Below are 19578 nucleotides of genomic sequence, written 5' to 3' on the forward strand. Positions count from 1 at the left end.
ACAATTAAAACATCAGCATGTTATCAGCACTCTTCTCATCCTAATCTGAAATACAGCACCCTACCAGCTACTAGGAGGAAAATTAACGCTGTCCTAACTGAAACCAGGATAACGGTAAACCAGAAAATAGTGAAAATTCAGATCAATTGAATGAGAAGGGTTGTTATATAAGAAGTGCCAGAATAACAAATCACCCATTCTGTCCTTGCAAAGCAGGTGCCTTTTTTCCAGGCTTACAATTACTCTTGCAGTTCTCTAAGTTTTCATGGGTTGCAACAAACTCTAGCAAAAGCTGCCTTCTTTCCACCTCATCTAAATAAACCTGGTTCTACTTCCCACTACTTTGTGAACTTCTATTTTGCTCAGGTTCAGCTTATTCTGTAGGCTTTGCTTGCTGAACCTTCATTCCCTTCTTTCTCTACTACAAAAGCTTCTTTAAGCAGTTTCCCTTCTTTTTCGTGGGCTTCCATCTGATTTGCATATAAAGATGCTTTTTCTCTTCTTTCTAGCCCTGTTTTTACCTTTTTTCCTCACAGAATGCAAAGAGCACTTCTAACTTAGGTTCAGCAATGAACAAGCAAGTGAAACAGTTATACCCTCTGCCATGGTGGACAGTGGTATGCCAGACATTGTGTAAACACAGAGCAAAAAATGTTGGTCCCCAAAGCTGCAGTGAACTTCTGCACTGATTTAACAGGATGTTTATCACAAATTCACAAAATTGATGGATTGAACTAATGTAAATAACTTACTCATAGAATAGTTATATTTAATTATGTTTATAAATTATTATTGCTAAGTTCTCTTCACCGTAACTTCACACACATCTCCAGTTTGAACAAGGTAAAAAGGAATTATTATTTTTTTTCCAAATGATAAGATAGTTTTTATATATATATAACTACAAAGTGTATATGTATATCATTTTGCAATCAAATCTATTTTTTTTTCTAGCAATGGCGTCTTCTTCCTTATTTGGCTGCTGCGTATGTCTTAGATTATTTCTCCAAATCACTGTTTGAGAACTTCGTAGATTTTTTTGCAGGCTTACTGACAAAGCAAAGGAGTCAGAGACAGGTGAGATATCTGCACATTTCCTCTTAGCTGCGTTCTTACTTCAACAGACTGGAAATTGTTAAATGAAGAACCTACATAGAAGTGGGCTGTCTTATGATCAAGAATGATAGAGGAATGTCTCAGAAATATGGATGAATAAAGTTGGATTCAGAAAAGCCCCTGAATGAGTTTTAATGGAGTGGTTAAGGTTTTATTGGCATGCATCAAGCACTTTACAAAATGATACTGTTCTTAATTACTGCACAAACTATGCAAATCTAGCTTGAGTTTGCAATTCATATTCATGCATTAGGAAATATGCTTTTGGAGAAAAATGTTAATATTTTTGAGTTTTAATGCTGAATTTCTCAACTACTCATAGACCGTTAGAAGTTACCCCTTTATAAAGCATTTTGATCTATTAGTCTCTGCAACGACTGATTCTCAGCCAAAATAACTGCAGTATGTTTTTTATAGCATATAAATAATATATATATTTTTAAAAATCTTGACATTTTTTACTGTAAGGGCATATACATTGGCTACGTATTGCTCAGATCTCACTTATACATTCAGTTTTTTCCAGCTAAAATAAAGCCTGTGATAGATTTCTGTACTAGTGGCTGGGTATTGTAATTTATCCTCTTTGCACAAACCATAGAAGAGTCTGTTTGATAATTTTAATTGTTATTTTATCTCTAGAGGTCTCCAGTGCAGTCACTAATCTTAGGCAAAACTCAGATTGTAACAGAAAAATCTGCCTGTTAACAGTATTAAGAATGTAATCCTTATGAACTTCTTTTGTTGTATGGGAGATTTGAAAAAAAAATAAATGGGGAATTGCTCTCAAACAATTTTGGTGGTATTAACCCAACATCTCTAGAAAATCTACAGAGTATGGAAGTTCCAAGCACATTTTCAAAGGAAGGCCAACAACATCGGTGTCAATGCAGTAAAAAGCTGTAAATAATATAAGTATCCCCTTGCTGACTCAGGAGAGAGGGATTGATTATGTCAAAGAGGATATAAATGCTTTCTCTGGACATACCACCTTTAACAGCCTTCCTCCATCTTTGGGAGGAATAGATCGGCAATCAGAGAGCTATTCCATGCAATGCCATGACATCTGGCACAACTGAGCCATGTACTCATACTCATGTATTCATTACCTGGCACAAATTTTTCCTGTTCCACATAAGAATGCTAGTATCTAAGTTTTGCTTGTTTGTTTGTTTGTTTGTTTTGGGGGAGGGACGAGGGGGAGCAAGGAGCAGCAAAGAAGAAAAAGGGTTCTGAGCTTACATCAATCTCAGAAACTTGTATGTATGTATTTCAGGTTACTCTTTTTCTTCTTTAAAAGCAGTACACTTAGCAATGGCTTTAATTGGTCACAAACCTACTTTGCATGAAAATTATCATAGAATCATAGAATCATAGAATATCCTGAGTTGGAAGGGACCCTTAAGGATCATCAAGTCCAACTCTTGACACCGCACAGGTCTACCCAAAAGTTCAGACCATGTGACTAAGTGCACAGTCCAATCTCTTCTTAAATTCAGACATTATTACTAACCTCTAGCTTGTTTTTACAAGGCTGATTTGGGACGTGAGATTCATGCTTTATGTGCTGCCAGCAAACCACTGTCTTCTTGGACTGCTCAGCAGGCAGCCCAGGAGTGTCGAGAAGCTTGTGGAGGACATGGTTACCTTGCGAGTAAGTCACAAATTACTGCATGCGCTGATAAAAAATGATTATGTTCACATGTACTTTGACTGTTGTTGCATCATGATATCTGAATTTTAGGAATATATTTAGAAAGGAATTTTTCTTCACATCAACAGTTTAAAATTTTATTTCTGATACCACATAAAAAGAACTAAACCTCTGCAGTATCTGCAGCAGCATTTGGACAAAATAAGACTGTCTTTTCCAGTCTCAACTCCAGAAGTATAAATGCAGATTTTATAGAGGAAAGTTCCTCTTCTAAGTTGAATGTTGCACATCTCTAAAGTCTTCACAGTATACATTTTCACAAGCTAACAATTCAAGCTCATACATTTGTAAGAATACCTGCATGTACAGGAACAGACAACTCTTACATTTTGTTACAGCATAATTATTTAATCCCTCTTATCTTCCTTTTGATGCATTGCAATATATTAACATGTTCATTTGTTATTTTTAAGTGAATCGTCTGGGTGAAATCCGAAATGACAATGATCCAAACTGCACATATGAGGGAGATAACAATGTCCTGCTTCAGCAAACCAGCAACTACTTAATGAGCTGGATGAATTGCATAAGAGGTAAGTTTTTTTATTGTGGCATCATGTGTTGGACCCAGCAGTGAGTAGGTAATAGAATTAGGAGGTAATTTCATACTGAAAGCAACTGATAGTCATTTAATCACTTTGTAGAGCATAAATAATGTGCTACAGACTCCATCATATGATACATTCACAAATATACAGATACTTGCTGCAAGAAATACACTTTTTCCTGTGTCTTGCAGTAGCTAACTAGATGTTTTGCCATTAATCATGTTAAGCAGTATTTTACTCACTGAGAAGTGCAGGTTAGTTGAATGGAACTGCTCCTAAAGTCATTGTAAGTCTGGCTATACTCCGTTCATTATACTTAAAACAGTTCATACCACCTAACTTGGTAGCAGTCTTCTTCATTGGTACATGTTGTAGTTCTTCAGGTAGATGATTTTGTTTCAGTTTTCTAGCAGTAATTTTCACCAGCTGGAAAACTCAGCAATAGGAGTTGAATCTTATGGGACGTATAGGCAGTGATGTCATTTTTTTCAGCACTTGTCAGCCATCTCATTTGACTGGACTAGGCCATAATAAAATAAGTATTATGTCCTAATTGCATCTGGCCTTTCAAAGGTATGCGTGGCTTTGTAATAGGCTTTTAGTTCCAAAGAGTCTAATTTATTTTCTCATAAATCAATTTTATTTTCTTTGGTATTTCAGATAAAGTGCCTTTCGAATCCCCTCTTGGAACAATAAACTTTTTGCAAGACTACCATCAGATCCTTGGCTGGAAATTCACAGCCATTAGCGTTGAAGATTGCATGGACTCCTCAGGTAGCCTTTTGTTGTCGTTAAACTCATTCTAGAATCTTAATTCTTTCCAGATCTAGAGATTTGAGATTCGCTCTCTGCTATTTATTACATATTTTCCACGTTGCTATTTGCTGACTTTCTTTGTTTTAAATGCATCTCAGTTTTCATTTCAAAATAGGCCTTGTTATCCCCAGCCTCAATTTTGGAATCAAAGTTGTTTTTGGAATCATCAGTTGTTTTTCTTCCATTTTTGTTCTTCTAAAACATAATTTGTAATCTAGTTTTTTTTGCCACTACATCATTGTTTTCAAGTGAAACTGTTGTGAGGGACATTGATTGTTACTACCTTGGAATTTTAAAATTTCTTATTTTAGGAAAACATACACATGATTTAGAAAGGTGTTGGGAAGGGTTTTAAGTGTGTACAATCTTGGCAATTGCTTCTGGTTGCATGGAGAAAAAACAGTACTGGTGAAAGAAAACTCCCTGCAGTTTTCCTGGCTTACTGTACTATAATCAAGTATGACATGCCATGCCATTCCCATTTCTGTATCACTGTGAGCCTAGATTGGCCCTTAGACGCAAAAATTAACAGAGAAATGAAGAGATAATGAGATAGTGACAAGGAAATGAGCAAAAGTGGATTTGTGAAACTGAGAACATACTAGATGAAGAAATTCCAGTCTTAATGCATAAGGGACAATAATACTGATTCCTAATATTCAGTAACCACTTCAGTGCTCAAATCATTGCAGAAAAACTGAGCTTTAGGTAGTGATGCAGAGTAGCAATATGGTACCATAATAGATACAGGGAAAAATATGAAGACACTCAAAATATAAAGGCTTATAAGAAACAGATAAATTCAGAATGACTGCATACTTTCTTCTTTGTTGTATGTCTCCAGCTTGTGAAGTCCAACAGAGCACAAACTGATACCTTAAAACATTTTCTCTTGTGTTTCCTACTGAACCAGATTATAGTTTTAAAAATATATGGAATCTGTTTATTGTTGCATTCTGTTAGAAGCTGGGATTTTAAAACAGGTGCCTAGGTTTAGGCAGCATGTGAACCCTCATAATTGCCTAGATAATATCCTACATAAAATCTTCAGCTAACACACAAGCTATCAGGATTTATTACAAGGACTTTATGCTGGAGTACTTTTCCCCTTAATAGTTCAGGCTGCTGTAAAAACCGTAACACAAACGTACAAAGTAGTTCATTCACATGCAGTTACATCTGGCCACCTTTGCAATGTTAGAAATCATGTGTTTTGCAAGCATGTAACATCACACCTGCAAAGGGGGTGGGCCTACAGATTGTGTGTGTTCTTCTGTTCTTGTATTTTCAGATGAGAATGTGTATCTTACAGGCCTAGGTCTTAATATGGTAGAGAGTATAACAAGGTATAAAAATTGTTCAAATCTGAAAATACTTGCATCTAAATTGAGCTGTGGACATATCTTGTCTTTCAGCTTGGGAACATTTGGAACTAGTGCATGGTCAGGTATGGTAGGTCTTCACTGTATCGTTTTAATTTATTTTACCCAGCATTTATTTACTGCAGCTACAGTTATGGGCAAAGTGTCATGTTAATGGATCAGTTAACATCTTCACTTCTTATCTCTGATAAAACAAAACAAAACAAACAAACAAACAAAAAAACAACACTGAGACTGCAGTAGAATCTGCCATGTGACGACTTCTCTTTTCCACAGTTCCTTTAGCAGCATATAAGTGGCTGGTTTGCTACCTGCTCCGAGAAAGTGACCTAAAGCTGAGAAAGGAGAAGCAGTCAGGGAAAAGTGATTTTGAGGCAAAAAACAACTGCCAGGTAATGCTTATTCAGCTTTCTTATTTTGTTTACTTACTTTCATCCAAGTTTGCCAGATCCTTTTAGTTTTATCTTCTTGTGTCAGGAAGTACAATTTCCTTAAGCAAAAAGCAGCGAGTCGTGTAACTTATAATATGTAATTCCTGTCCATATGAATCATATTGAACATGATAGAAGGAGGACAGTTATGACCAGCAGAAGTCTTCCAGGATATATTTCCCTTTAGAAAAGTTGCAGGCACGTGCCGGATGGTGTATATAAGTTTGTTATCACAACTTCTGAAAACTAAATCTGCTACTATTAAATCTACTGCCGCATCTGATTATTACATCTCCATCTGCTCTTGTGGCCAAATACATACTGTAGGAAAGAATCTTGCTCTGGCAGGTAGGTAGACTAGATGACCTAATAGGTCTTTTCCATCTCCAGTTTCTATAGTGCAAAGTACTCATGAAAGATACCAGACTGAAAGCATTGGAACCTGAAAAGGAAACGTTGACAATCTACAAATAGCAGATCCACTCTTCCACCGGAGAGTTCTAACAGCTAGTAATGGCTTAACTCCAAATTTTGGTTTATATCCCAAAGCTCCCCAAATTCTTCTGGTACCTTCATGAGAAACTGGCTTGTATCCAAGAAAATAAGACTTGTCATTTGTCACCAAGGAAAGAGATCCATTCCCTGAAGATGGGCAATGTGGTTTACCTTATCTGCAAAGCTCGTTAAAAAGCAGCAGGAAGGAAAACCCAACTCTTCACCTAGAAAGATCCACTCTGGCTTCAACAAGAGATGGTCTATGTAAAACCACTGGTAGAGGATAGGAAACCTTTCCTGTTTTTACGCTAGAAGCAGTCTATTAGAGGTGCCCTTCAGGGTGAAATTTAGAATGAGAATTGCCCTCCAGCTGAATAAGATAAGTTTCAGAAATTTGAATCTGATTGCTTGTCAGCTGGCCAGATCCTGGGAGGCTTGTGCCAGGGCCAGAGAGGATGGTTTGCACAGCGGTATGAAGATTACTCACTTCACTTCTCTTAAGTGTGCTAAAATTTAAAGAAATTTAGGCACACAGCTGCTTTTGAGATAGGCTTTGATATACCTCAGGTCATTAGGTTTTCTTTTCTCCCTATAATTCATCTTCAGAACAGAGGGATTTCTTATTTTAAATGTCATGCCTCAAAAACATCTGAAAATGATTTACAAGCTGTGCTTTAATACATATTTGATTTAAAACTTTCTGGGCATGAAGAAACACTTCTCTGTCAGCCCACTGACTGACTAATATATAGATAGTATTTTTTCTTGCTATAGGAAATCTGGAAGAGATTCCTAACTTAGGTCCTAAAGCAGAAAGGAGAAAGTACGTTATATTAATTGTCTATGATGTCTCACACTGATTGGAAGTTTACCAACTTCAGGAAGCAATAAAGTCCATTTCTTTTCAGCCAGGACCTTGGTAGAAACAGAATTACAAGCAAAGGTAAAGAAGGAAATAGAATTTATAGGAGAGAAGAATAGGGAATTAATTGTTAATATTGCATTTGGGATATTGAAACCTATTTCATTCTGACAATTAACATTTGAATATTCTGATGTTAAAAAGTCTGTCTATTAAGGGGAAAGTCATCCCTAAACCTGCAGATAGTAGTGATTTTACAATTCATACTTGTATCTGAGCTTGGTCATAAGTATGCCACTGTACAGCTATCAATAGAGATACAGTAATCTTTGGAATGTACGTTTTTTAATCCTACAATTGATTTAAAAGCAAAGATGATAAAAGTATTTTTTTAAAAAATGAAAACTAATCAACTAATTCTAAATGAAACAAATTGAACAAATGGGTTAAAAGCAAACAGCAGTTTACATCAGGGCAACAAATCAGCCACTACAGTTCTATATTCCTGTTCTGTTCGCCAACTAAAATGTTTTCAGACAGCAGTCTGTTTGATGACGGGACATATATGCACCATCATACAGCAAAGGTGCAGTACAAAAAAGTTAACAAGCCTTTCTGTATGAGTACAATCACTAAAGTTTCATATTCCATACTAACAGTGACTATTAAGTGGTGACTTTTGCCTTTCTGATCTCATAGTTGGCAAGGATTACTTGGGTAGTTCTTTCAAAGCATGTTGCACTCAGTAGACTCATGCTAACATGATCAGATTTTATTATTTGAGTGGACTGTAATAAGTTTTCAGTAGGTTACTGAACAACTTTGACATTTTTATCCTTGTTATAAAATTCTGCATAATCCCAAATAAATATAAACCATCCTTTATATTTTTAGAATTAAATGGGTTTATTAATGACCCTGAAGTTAGCAGTCCTGATTTTGCTTCGTCTTCTCTCTAATTTAACTACTTGCTCCCATACAGTCTGGGTGCAACATGCACTGCCAAGTCAGTTTATATTTTAGGCATACAGTCTGTGCTCCCTTTAAATTGGTGTAAGAGACTACTCAAACTGGAACACAGTGAAAAATTAGGATCTTATTTCTAAAGGGGTGTTTCATGCAATCTTTTATATCTAACCCTTGCAAATAAATTGTAGAGTTTTTTCTTCTAGAGTTTGGTCTTCGACTTTCTTTAATCTCAAGCTGCCACAGCAAATCTAAACCAACAGTTCTCCGCTGACATCACCACAGCAATGCCATTTTGCAGCAGTTGAGGATTGTTCCCTTGTATTTCATTACTCAATATCCTTCTCTTCTCTTTCCTAAGGTGTACTACTGTCGAACACTAGCCATTGTTTTTGTTGAACAAACAGTCTTACAAAGGTACCACAACTACACTCATGATCCCAACATACCATCTGCTCTGCAGACAGTGCTTAAGAATCTCAGTGCTCTGTATGGGCTCTGGTCTTTAAGTAAACATCTGGCGGTGCTCTACCAAGGTGAGATCAGCTCCCTGACTACATATTATGCATGTCACTTTATAAAAGCCCTAACCTAAAAATAAGGGATTTTTTTCCCAAGCTGTATTTTAGCAGGGGACCCCATGATTACAGCATTTTCTTACTGCCTGTGTAATGTAGAACATTCATTCTGGACAAAATTTTCAGGAGCAGGGATCTGAAGCTACAAATTAACCCAAAAGACTCTCTTAGCTCTGAAGTGATGGAGGACTCACAAGTTTTGATGTGGCCCAGTGCTTGAGGGAGAAGGCAGGATAGGAAGCCATATGTTGTAGTAGATGCTTGTTAATGCAAATGTTTCCCAGTGTCTTAGCCTTATGGTTTTGCAGTCAGCTCATTAATAAATGACAGTCAATCCAATTACGTAGGAGCATTTGGTCTTTGAATACTGAACCTATAAACTCCTTACTAAAAGGATTTTTAGGATTTTTAAAAGGATTTTTAACTCCTTACTAAAAGGATTTTATCAGTGTAATCTTAACTGCTGTAAGTTTCTTTGATCATTTTGTTGTGAATGTATTTGCAGGTGGCTATGTTTCAGGTGAACAAGCTGGTAGATTTATTCAGAATGCTATTCTGGAGCTTTGCTACAGGGTAAGCAAATCAATATTATTTGTTGTGTTTAACAAATATAGTATATAGATACTAAAAAAGAGACATCATATGTTCCATACCCGAAGGGATAAATTAGCAGGATATTGGCTCTGTAGTTTCCAAATAACTTGATGTAAAGAGAAGATTAGTAAGTAACTCACTGTCCCGGAATCTGGTCCTAGCTTATTTACCAGAAAATGAGAAATGGCATAACTTACAAAATACTGATCTCTTACCTGTGGTCTTGCAGTCTTCATTGGAAAGACATCAAAATACTGTAATCCACTGCTACTTATTTCATTATTGTGTTAGCTCATGAATTGTCTTTCTCAGCACAAAAGCTTTTCAGAGTGGGTCATATTTTTCCCAGGTAAATAAAATTTAAAAGAAGAATTTAGAAGTTACATCTTTAAAGTTCTAAATTCTATGTTTTTATGTGTATAAACAGTATGATCTTGGTTGAAATATGTTTTAGAATAGTCTCTCTTTAGCAATTACATTGGGAGGAAAAACAGGAAAATAAATTGAGTCTCCTTGTGTATTTCTCTTAAGTTACCACTAGCTGGTACTTTATGAAAATCATGTTTATGCTGTTCTGTAGTTCACAGATAGCCATAGACAACTGCAGAAGTTGCCAAATGTCTTTTGTTTTTAAACAGTTGAAAGAGGATGCAGTTGCCCTTGTTGATGTCTTTGCTCCTCCTGACTTCATTCTCAACTCTCCCATTGGTAAAGCTAGTGGCGAGGTAAGAAAACCTATTTTAGTACTGGTAAGTCTAATCATTAAGAATGGTGTGTCCTGTAAATAGCCATAACATATTCAAAACACTTCACAGCTAAGCAAGAAAAGAAAAGGAAAAAAAAAAGAAAAAGTTGTACCGTCTTCTAAGGTTAATTAGGAAGTAAAATATCTTATATATATATATAGTATATAGCTTAATACCTCAGAGAGGTAGGAAGATGTATTCTGACTGGACTTTTTATAAGATTGTGCTGCATTTATTTGTATTCATTTAACTCCCAGTTTTGTGTGATGTACCTATAAATGGTGTAGAAATCAGTTCTTTCTCTTAATTTTTTATAAAATACTAATTTTTAATAGAAGACAGGAAAATTTAAATATGTAAGTATTTTTCAAGATAAAAATAAATCGTTATGTTTTCAACAGCAGTATGTCATACATCCAGCAACAAGTCACATATTCCAAGGTACAATTAGAGCCAGCACGTTTTGACACCAAAATTAGCTCTGTTTGGAATTTCTTGCATATGTGGGAGGGTCGAGGAAGTTGATGCTCAAGTTTGCCATAATTCTCCTAGTAAATCAGGGGAATTTGGCACACACCACAATCAAGTTAACTCATCTACCCAGTATGTTTCTAACCCTTGGCAGTTGTGTAGTCAATAATTCTCACCAAGTACTTTTACACTGTCTTTCATCTAGCAATCTCAGAATAATTAAAAATCCCGTTCAATCAAAGCTCCTAGAAACCTTTCAATGTAAATGTGTTTACATAACTCATAGCCTAGGAAACACAAGCCCCAAAGGTTAAGGATTGTTAGAATTGTAGAGCATATGCAGCAGTTGTCACAAGTTTTCGTACCAAGCAGTATGTAGGTCTCTTGCTAACCAGTACAAGGCACAGCATTACCCAAGGGGTCTCAGTGATCTCAATACAGATGTGAAAGACAGTGTTTTGTAAGCACCTCTCTTTGCTTAAATAAATATATTATTATTTATATATTATATATACATAAAATATAAATTATATATCCACCTACATCTGCTATCTATATCCTTTCAGAGGTGTCACCAGACCTACAAGCAGGATTCAGGATGTGGGTGCACCATGGATTTGGCTTTACATGGTTCCTCTCTTGCTTTTTTTTTTCCTTTTTTTTTTTTTTTTTTTTTCTCTTGGCATATTTAAAGAGCTGTATTTCATTCCAAAGCCTCAGTAAACCGAAAATTCTTGCTTACTGGCCAGCCCTACTCAGCCGGGCCAAGCTGTGGGATAACTATTATGTGGAGACTGGTGTCACAGTACAGCAGTTTGGTTTAGCGTGGAGAGACCCTGCAGAGAATCACTAGAGCCTGGGGAGAGTGCCAGGAAGTTTGACAGGATTGCTGAGTCAAGTGTACTCAATGCTTTTCAATATTCTTTGTCAGTGTCTTTATGTCTCAAGTTGTCCATTGTTCCCATGGTGATCAAGCAATACAGAAGGCAGCCCAGATGTTTCTAAAGAGATGCTGACCTCACAGAATGATTACTTTGGTAACACAGTCTCTACAAATAAAGGAGGAAGGGCTTGCTCTACATATCAAGCCACCTCAACAAGAGGACTGTAATCATGATAGGAAGCTTTGTTTTCCTTCCTGTGGATTTTTGAGTCTTAAATGAATGAAAGAGGTCATGGGAGGGAACCTCCCAATGTAATTCTAAGGGAAATAACATAATCTGTAAGACTGTAAAAATATCTGTATTGGCCAAAAGCCCATTGGTACCCAATATTTAGTCTCTAACAGAAGCTGACAGTGGATGCTATAGCCAAGAATACGCGGCTAGTACACAGTGATCTGTTCCTAGAATACTACTCCCTTTCTATCAGTCAGCTGGAGATTGCTTATCACTAGCTGATAAAACTGTCATGTGGTGGATTTGGCTATCCCTACCTGAAGTTATTTTGTGCACTTCTAACAAGAAGTTTGGATTGATTACTCACAAATACAGAAGCCATGTAGACTTACTAAGGATGAATATTGGGAATTTGGAACTGATTTATTTCCATATACATCACTGAAATCAATGCAGTTTACACCCTTCTTACAGAATTTCTTTGTTTAGAGAAAATGTATCACAAAAGAATGTAAATTTATTCCAGCAACTGTGTATCTTCAGCTCAAGAGCACTGCATTTTAGGACTTCGGAAACCATCAGACAACCCACTGCATCAGTTGCGGTACAGACCTTGAACAATGTGAGACAAGCAGATTAGGACTGTAAACACTATTGACTTCCTAGTATATTAAATACTTGCTAAGTTTTTTTTCTAAAATGATTGAGTTATATAGAGAAAGTAATTCCAAGCAGTGATATCTGACCCATGTTCTACAGAATTGAGGGAGGTTTTCTGAACTGCCTCAAAGCCTGTGGTTTTTAATTTATGCATATATTTTCAACTCTAGTTTGAAAAGTCTGCCAATCCCTCACTCAGAAAAAACACTTAAAGCTCCCTGTCTCCTGACTGTCTATATTTAATTCTTTGTTCAGTGCCATCTTTGCAGCTTAACAAAACCAATGCAATCATTTTAGTACAAATTACAGTATGATACAGAATAGATTATCCAAGCATAACAGGAAAATGAATTTAATTCAAGATTACCTATGGTGCACTGAAGTGGAATGGCTTTCACCACAAGCCACAGTTCATAAGCAGAAGAAAAGCTTCCAAATCTATTATGGGCAGCTGTAAGAAATGAATAAGATTTCAGGTTTTATTTAACAGAAACTTTGATAATCTCAGTTTAAGTATGTAAAGTATTCTCTGTGTTTATTTCAAGGTTAATTAAAAATTGGTAGACAATGTTAAGCCAAGCTTGGAATGGGTGAAATAGTTAACATAAGTCCACATAATCAAGGTGAAAATATATTTAATACTCAAAGGATTTATGTCAGTATTTATTTAAATCACCATAAATATATAGGGCCAATCCTTTTGATGTGGATGAAAGGCTTTTCACTTTGTATGAGACTGCTGTTATACTAAATTAATATGGTATTGTGCTGTATTCAGCCCTACTGCTGAAGATACAGCCCTCCTCACCTTTCTATAATTTAAAGGTTTAAGCGTAAGTTAATTATGAGCTGCCAAATGTCTCTGAAATTACACTTCTACAGAATTTACTTCTCATGTACCTTTTTTTAACTGTTCCACATTAAATTGCAAATTGATGAAGAGTGATGAATTAACAGTCTGCTTGTAAGAGAGAACTTTCTTATGCTTGGACTGAACAGTACACATCTGGGAGAGAAGTTGCAGTACTGTGCAGAAATGTGTTGAAATAAAGGTGAAAACAGACATGCATGAATGCTTTCCGACAGTCTTCAGGTTTGGACAGAGCAAAGATTAGCTTAATTTAACTTGCTTCCAAATTTCTGCCTTTGATAATACAATCACTGTAAAATATAAAACAAATCATAAAGATTACTATTTCCCTGTTCTTATGCCAAAGATGGTGTAAATGATTTGTATGGATATCTGATATTAGCAGTACTTTGAAATTTTGAGTTTCGTCTTTGTATTTATTCTTATCTGTACATAATTATTCACATTCATTACCTAAAAATTCAGTCACAGTCTTGTTTCAACCAGCAAGTTTGATACTTTTTCTTGTGGAAATTTTCCTGGGTTTATTTTCTGTATATTTTTTTCTCTTTTTTTTTTTTTTTCAGTTATATAAAAATATGTGGTCGGAGATCCTTCAAGGCAACAAAACTCTGAACAGACCTTCGTGGTGGGCAGAATTTTGTATTAATAAACCTGTTACAGGCAGGCTGAGGTCAAGATTGTAAACCAAACAACTTGTAAAAGGCCGGATAGGCTTGAGATGGATACCATATTTCAAACGTCAGGAGGAAATGAGACCATATGTCAAACATTGAAAAGCAAGAGATTTTCATATAGAAGTGCCAAGTTTTAAAATAACTTTGAAATCAGGTCCAACTTGGTCTCAAGGACTCTTAACATAATAATGACATGAGTGGGAGCAACACATCTGCACACTATTCATATTTACTCGGTTAAATACAAAGAACGAAGGTTCATAATGATCACTGCTTTGCAAAGTTTCTGTAAACAGTGTTCCAATTGCTCTCTTGACCACTGGCATATTACAGAAGTTAAATAATTAAAAAACATTTCCTCCAGGGCATATGAACAAGCTGAAAAAATGTATTTTTTCAAGATTCTAGGATAATATTTGCAAAATAAAAGAGAATATGAAGACAAAAAGGAAAAAGACATGAAGAACACCAACAGTGGTAAACCTGCAATAAGGGATAGGGTTCATTCCTGACAGCCATGGAGCTCTTCTGATTTACATTATGCCCCTGTGTTAAACTGCTTAATTGTTCTTCCAATGCAAGAAGAGGATTGGATTTGTAGATAATCTGCCTTTGAATTATGTGTTTATCTGTACATACAACAAATTAAACATGATTCATGCATCTTTTTTTTAAATATGTAGTAATACGAACACAAAAGTCTTGTATATATTTTCTTTGTTGATAATAACATTTTCGCTGCTGCACAGCTAGTATCAAGTCTGGGATATATTGATGCACAGAAATTGCATCTATGTTTTAGGTCAGAATATACTCTTAATTATTATAAATATGGAATTAAAAGCACATACAACAGTTATAGGCATTATTGAATGTATTAGTATTTTTTTTTTCAGCTATATTAATTGTCAAATGTTTTTAACTGTCAGTTTTCTTCAGGAATGGAAAAGACAACAGTACTTTGAAAATTCAGAATATTTTGTTTCAGATATGTTGTGAAAAACTAATTTTTCCATTATTGTATCTATGAAGTACTGTTATGCATAAATCTTGTTTCTTTTTTTTGTTAAGAATAATCCTTTCAAGCCTAAGAGATTTATCAGTTCAAAAGTTGAGAATTTATGGCTAATTATGGATAATTTTTGGCTTGGGCTATTAAATGAATGTGAATTCAATACTTGAGTGTTAAATTCCACTTGAGCAGAATCAGACCCTTGTCTTTGTGGAGTTTTACAATTTCCTCGATAGCTGCAGTGTCAGTATTTGAAAGTGTGTAAGTCTTTACAGACTGCTACAATGTGATCAAGTACTTCTGTAGAGGCTTCTACAGTTCCATCCAAATCTCAAAGAGTTCAGGAAACATTTCATTGCTGGAGAATGCATTGAAAGGGCAGCGTCAAGATCTTTCAGAGGACCTCAGGGTACATTTACTTACCAAACAATTTTTTTAAGGTTTTAAAAGCAATTCATGGTCAACTAGAAGATCACCCTCAACATCACAGAATCACACAATAGTCTAGGTTGGAAGAGACCTCCAAGATCACCGAGTCCAACCTCTGACCTAACGCTAACAAGTCCTCCACTAAGCCATATCCCTAAGCTCTACATCTAAACGTCTTTTAAAGACCTCCAGGGATGGTGACTCAACCACTTCCCTGGGCAGCCTATTCCACTGACTAACAACCAACTCAGTAAAGAAGTTCTTCCTAATATCCAACCTAAAACTCCCCTGGTGCAACTTTAGCCCATTCCCCCTCGTCCTGTCACCAGGCACGTGGGAGAACAGACCAACCCCCACCTCACTACAGCCTCCCTTCAGGTACCTGTAGAGTGCAGTAAGGTCACCCCTGAGCCTCCTCTTCTCCAGACTAAATAGTCCCAGCTCCCTCAGCCACCCCTCGTAAGACTTGTTCTCCAGACCCTTCACCAGCTTCGTAGCCCTTCACTCGCTCAAGCACCTCCATGTCCTTCTTGTAGTGAGGGGTCCAAAACTGAATGCAGTACTTGAGGTGTGGCCTCACCAGAGCCAAGTACAGGGGGACAATCGCTTCCCTCGACCTGCTGGCCACGCTGTTTCTTATACAAGCCAGGATGCTGCTGGCCTTCTTGGCTGCCTGAGCACACTGCTGGCTCATATTCAGCCAACTGTCAACCAATACTCCCAGGTCCTTCTCTGCCAGGCAGCTTTCCAACCACACATCTCCCAGCCTGTAGCTCTGTTTGGGGTTGTTGGGCCCCAGGTGCAGGACCCAGCACTTGGCCTTGTTGAACTTCATACCGTTGGCCTCGGCCCATCGGTCCAGCCTATCCAGGTCCTCCTGCAGAGCCTTCCTACCCTCGAGCAGATCGACACACGCACCTAACTTGGTGTCGTCTGCAAACTTGCTGAGGGAGCACTCAATCCTCTCATCCAGATCATCGATGAAGATGTTAAAGAGGACTGGCCCCAGTACCGAGCCCTGGGGGACTCCACTAGTGACCGGCCTCCAACTGGATTTGACTCCATTCACCACAACTCTCTGGGCCCAGCCATCCAGCCAGCTCTTAACCCAATGAAGTGTGCGCCAGTCCAAGCCAAGAGCAGCCAGTTTCCTGAGGAGAATGCTGTGGGGAACGGTGTCAAATGCCTTACTGAAATCAAGGTAGACCACATCCACAGCCTTTTCCTCATCCACTAAGCGTGTCACCTTGTCATAGAAGGAGATCAGGTTCGTCAAGCAGGACCTGCCCTTCATAAACCCATGCTGACTAGGCCTGATCGCCTGCTTGCCCTGCAAGTGCTGCATGATGACGCTCAAGATAATCTGCTCCATGAGCTTCCCTGGCACTGAGGTCAAACTGACAGGCCTGTAGTTCCCCAGGTCTACCCTCCGGCCCTTTTTGTAGATGGGCGTCATATTTGCTAGCCGTCAGTTGACTGGGACCTTCCCCGATAGCCAGGACTGCCAATAAAGTATGGAAAGTGGCTTGGCCAGCTCCTCCACCAGTTCTCTCAGTACCCTCGGGTGGATCCCATCCGGCCCCATCGACTTGCGTACATCCAAATGCTGTAGCAGATCGCCAACCATTTCCTCGTGGATTGTGGGGGCCACATTCTGCTCCTCATCCCTTTCCACCAGCTCAGGGTACTGGGCGTCCAGAGAACAACAGGTTTTGCTGTTAAAAGACTGAGGCAAAGAAGGCGTTAAGCACCTACCTCAGCTTTTTCCTCATCTCTGATTACTAAGTTTCCCCCCACATTCAGTAAAGGGTGGAGATTCTCCTTAGTCTTCCTTTTTGTACCAACATATTTATAAAAACATTTTTTGTTGTCTTTAACAGCAGTAGCCAGATTGAGCTCCAGATGAGCTTTGGCCTTTCTAATTTTGTCCCCGCACCGCCTCACAACATCCTTATAGTCCCCCTGAGTGGCCCGCCCTCTCTTCCAAAGATTATAAACCCTCTTTTCTCCTAAGCTTGAGCCACAACTCTCTGTTCAGCCAAGCCGGTCTTCTTCCACGCCGGCTCGTATTTGGGCACGTGGGGACAGATAGTTCCTGAGCCATTAAGATTTCTTGAAGAGCGCCCAGCCTTCCTGGGCTCCTCTCTCGTTCAGAACCACCTCCCAAGGGACTCTGCCAACCAGTGTCTTGAACAGCTCAAAGTCAGCCCTCCGGAAGTCCAAGACAGCGGTTTTACTGGTCCCCTTCTTGACTTTGCTAGGTATTGAGAACTCTACCATTTTGTGGTCACTCTGCCCAAGACAGCCCCCGACCACTACATCTCCATGGGCCCTTCTCTGTTAGTGAACAGAAGATCTAGCAGGGCACCTCCCCTGGTATGCAGCCAACCAGCTGCATCAGGAAGTTATCTTCCACGCTCTCCAGAAACCTCCTGGACTGCTTTCTCTGGGCTGTGTTGTGCTTCCAGGATATGTCTGGGAAGTTGAAGTCCCCCACGAGTACAAGCGCTGAAGATTTTGCAACTTCTGCCAGATGGCTGTAGAACTCCTCATCCGTCCCCTCATCCTGGTTTGGCGGTCTATAACAGACCCCCATCAGGATGCTTGCATTGTTGGCCTTCCCGCTGATCCTAACCCATAACGACTCAACCTTATCATTCCCAGCCTCAAGTTTGACGGCATCAAAACACTAATATAGAGAGCCACTCCACCACCCCTTCTGTGCTGCCTGTCCCTTCTGAAGAGCCTATAGCCAGACATTGCAGCACTCCAGTCATGAGAGTGGTCCCACCACGTCTCCGTGATGGCAACCAAGTCATAGCCTGCCTGCTGCGCAATGGCTTCCAGCTCCTCCTGCTTGTTGCCCATGCTGCGTGCATTAGTGTAGATGCACTTCAGCTGAGCCTTTGCCTTCTCCCCCAGCCTTGCCATTGTTCCCCCTGGCACACCTCCAACAGGCTTTGTTTCATCCCCGCCCCCCTTCTTACCTAGTTTAAAGCCCTCTCAATGAGCCCTGCCAGCTCCTGGGCCAGGATCTGTTTTCCCCTTGGAGACAGTTGGGACCCGTCTGCGGCCATCAAGCCGGGTGCCGAGTAAAGCCCGCCATGGTCGAAGAACCCAAAACTTCTGTGTTGGCACCAGCCTCTGAGCCATGTGTTTATCAGGTGGGCTTTCCGTGTCCTCTCTGAACCCCTCCCTGCCACTGTAGGGATGGATGAAAACACCACCTGTACTCCCGCTCCATCCACTAACCATCCCAGTCCCCTGAAGTCACATTTGATAGCCTTCAGGCTTCTCTCATCAATGGTATCACTGCCAGCCTGGACTATCAGTAGCGGGTAGTAATCAGAGGGGCGAATCGGAGGAAGCTTTCTGGCGACATTCCTGACCCTGGCCCCAGGGAGGCAGCAGACTTCCCTATGGGTAGGGTCAGGCCAACAGATAGGGCCCTCCATTCCTCTGAGAAGGGAGTCGCCCACGATGATCACCCTTCTTTCTTTCTTGGTGGAAGCAGTCTTGAGGCGTAGAGAAGACTTCCTCACCCTAGGCTTCCTGGGTAAACTTTCTGCCACATCCTCCTCCACCGCTCTCTCGAGCTCCAGGGCCTCAAATCTGTTGCATAAGGGCACCTGGGAAGGTGGAGCAGGTGGGGGGGGCGTTTCCTGCAACATCAAGCAGGAACCTGTCTCCAATCCTCCTCCACTCCTGGGTCCCCTCCCTCTGCCCGAGACAGAACGGGCAGGGGGTCCACCCCCATTTGGGGGGTCTCACTCCGGTGCCTCTCCTTCAGGCCTTGCAGGGAGTTGTTCCACCAGCCTGTGTCCCGCTTGCACTCCCTGATGGCCCTCAACCTCTCCACCTACTCCTTCAGTTCTGCAACCAGGCGGACCAGGTCGTCCACTTGCTCGCACCTCACACACAGTATCTCTGCCTCCCTCGGATGGCAGCAGCAGGCTCTGGCACTCCCTGCACCCAGAGACCTGCACTGCTGCATTTTTGAGCGGGCACTCCGTCTGGGTGGCTACAGACTTTCTAGAGAGAGCTCTCTGCCTAGCATGCACCATCGCGGCCTATCTGGTGGTAGAAAGCCGT

The 19578-nt window shown here is 39.5% G+C and overlaps 1 protein-coding gene across 1 annotated transcript; it reads left to right on the forward strand.

The window, feature by feature from the left end:
- Positions 1-954: 954 nt before the first annotated feature.
- On the forward strand, positions 955-15246 carry LOC118157241 (peroxisomal acyl-coenzyme A oxidase 3-like; the record flags this gene model as incomplete). Its single annotated transcript, XM_035311497.1, has 9 exons — positions 955-1077; positions 2650-2770; positions 3244-3363; positions 4039-4152; positions 5853-5968; positions 8692-8866; positions 9414-9481; positions 10141-10227; positions 13935-15246. Coding segments are annotated over 9 exons (1044 nt in total), but the record flags the coding sequence as incomplete, so codon positions are not given.
- Positions 15247-19578: the final 4332 nt, after the last annotated feature.

Source organism: Oxyura jamaicensis (assembly GCF_011077185.1).
Source record: "Oxyura jamaicensis isolate SHBP4307 breed ruddy duck chromosome 4 unlocalized genomic scaffold, BPBGC_Ojam_1.0 oxy4_random_OJ91286, whole genome shotgun sequence".
In the NCBI taxonomy this organism is placed as follows: Eukaryota; Metazoa; Chordata; class Aves; order Anseriformes; family Anatidae; genus Oxyura; species Oxyura jamaicensis.